Here is a 1,981-nt window from a genome sequence, read left to right as displayed (position 1 = left end):
TTGGAAGAGTCCTTTGTGGGTATTGATTGTAGTGAGTTGTCGAGAACTTGGATCTAGATTGAGTTGCGTATAGGCATGTGTAAAATCTAGCTCAGTGAATTTGTCACCATGTGATAATTTTATAGCGAGGTCTTCGATTCTTGGTATTGGGTGATGGTTTTCGTGAATGGCTTTATTTATTGTGACCTTGTAGTCACCACAGATTCTGACAGTGTTGTCTTTCTTTAAGACTGGAACAATGGGCGTTGCCCATTCCGACGTTGAAACCTTTTTTATAATGTTCTCGTGTTGTAAGCGTTCGAGCTCGTTTTCTATCTTTTGCCGCATGGCAAATGGTGGTTGTCTACATTTGATGAATTTTGGAGTTGCATTGTCTTTTAAATAGATTTTGACTTCACGATCATTCAATAATCCAGTGCCTTGAAAAACGTTGTTGTTTCGATCTAACACCTCGTCAAGAGTTTGTTGGTTCTCAATTGAGAATAAAGATGACCAATTGAGCTTAAAATGATGAAGCCAGTCCCTTCCCATTAAGGGAGGACCGTTACCCTCAACTATAAGGAGTGGCAGGTTCGCAGTTTGCTTATCATACTGCACATTAACAATTGTTTCTCCAACAATTTTGACATCTTGGCCTGTGTAGGTGGTTAGTGATTTCGATGACTTATCAAGTTTAGAGTTAACTAGATTTTCAAAGTTATTCTTGGTCATTACACTACATGACGCACCAGTATCAATGTGGAACACAATGTTTTTATTGTTAATGAGGAGGGGAACCGAAATAGGGGCCTTTTGTTTGGGGAATTCACAATAAAAAGTTCAAAATTATGCTCTGGGGGCTTTCTTCATGCTGGGTGGTCAAATTATCTTCATTCAACAGGTGATTTTGATGGCGGTATTTTGTTGTAGGCGCTGGTTTTTTTGTCGATTGTGTTTGCGATCTGCACATTTTTGCAATGTGACCCACTTTTTGACATTTATGGCAGGTTGATGATTTGAATTTACACTGGAATTGGGTATGAGGGCCGCCGCACCGATGACACGATTTAGAAGTCGCTGATGAAGCATGTGATTTGCTCATGGTACTGAACGATCTTGAAGGTTGCTGATAAGAATTTCTGGATGTGGAAAAATGGACAGTTTCGCCCTTCTGAAGTTGATGTGCACTATCTCTTGTTTGATGAATAGAGAGGGCAATGTCCATGGCTTTGTCGATAGTGAGATCATGCTCAACAAGAAGTTTTCGTTGAATCTGAGCATCGTTAATACCGGTCACAAACTTTTCGCAAAGACGTTCATTTAGAGTTTCTCGAAACTGGCAGTGCTCCGCAATGCTCCGCAGGGCAGCACAATACTGTTGGATTGATTCGTTCGGTTGACGATTTCTTCCTTCAAACTTAGCTCGCTGCAGGAATTTAGGTGGAGGTGGGGAGTGGAAGTTCTTTAGCAGCATGCAAAGTTCTTCAAATGATTTATCTGCAGGCGAGTTTGGTTGGCACAGATCTTTCAATATTCTAAATTGTTTGGGGCCTACTACTGTTAGTAGCACAGCAGCTTGCTTTTTATCTGATTCTATGTCATTTGCCATGAAATAGAACTTGAGACGTTCCAAGTAGTCCACAATGGATGTCCCTTCCACAAATTCTGAGATGGTCCCAATGGTAGCCATTATTTTGGTTTAATTTACGTAATCAATAAAAATATTTGAATAATTACTTATCTGGCTCTTTTAAAAATTAATATGTAGCACTTCGGCTCTAGATGACTTTATCTCGTCGCCATTTATAATAGATTGACAATCAACATATAGTTTGAGCACAGATAGCCATAAGCTCTTTATTAAAACGGAAGATACCAACTGAAAAGTAAACAGGAACTCTTTCTTAACAATAACACAAAAGATAACAATGGGCGCTAATCGTAATAGTAATATCAGATACCCAAACATTGTATCAATATCGGTATCGATGATACTTTATTA

General features: G+C 39.1%; 1 protein-coding gene across 1 annotated transcript; it reads right to left on the bottom strand.

The window, feature by feature from the left end:
• Positions 1-805: 805 nt before the first annotated feature.
• LOC144975832 (uncharacterized) lies at positions 806-1,669 on the bottom strand. The gene has a single exon (XM_078920021.1). The coding sequence runs from the start codon at positions 1,667-1,669 to the stop codon at positions 806-808; it is 864 nt and encodes a 287-aa protein (XP_078776147.1).
• Positions 1,670-1,981: the final 312 nt, after the last annotated feature.

This window comes from Berghia stephanieae, chromosome 6, assembly GCF_034508935.2.
Source record: "Berghia stephanieae isolate SIO BIC M18660-M18661 chromosome 6, UCSD_Bste_1.3, whole genome shotgun sequence".
NCBI lineage: Eukaryota > Metazoa > Mollusca > Gastropoda > Nudibranchia > Aeolidiidae > Berghia > Berghia stephanieae.
The sequence above is the reverse complement of the archived record's forward strand: the minus strand, read 5'-3'. Positions and strand labels throughout refer to the sequence as shown.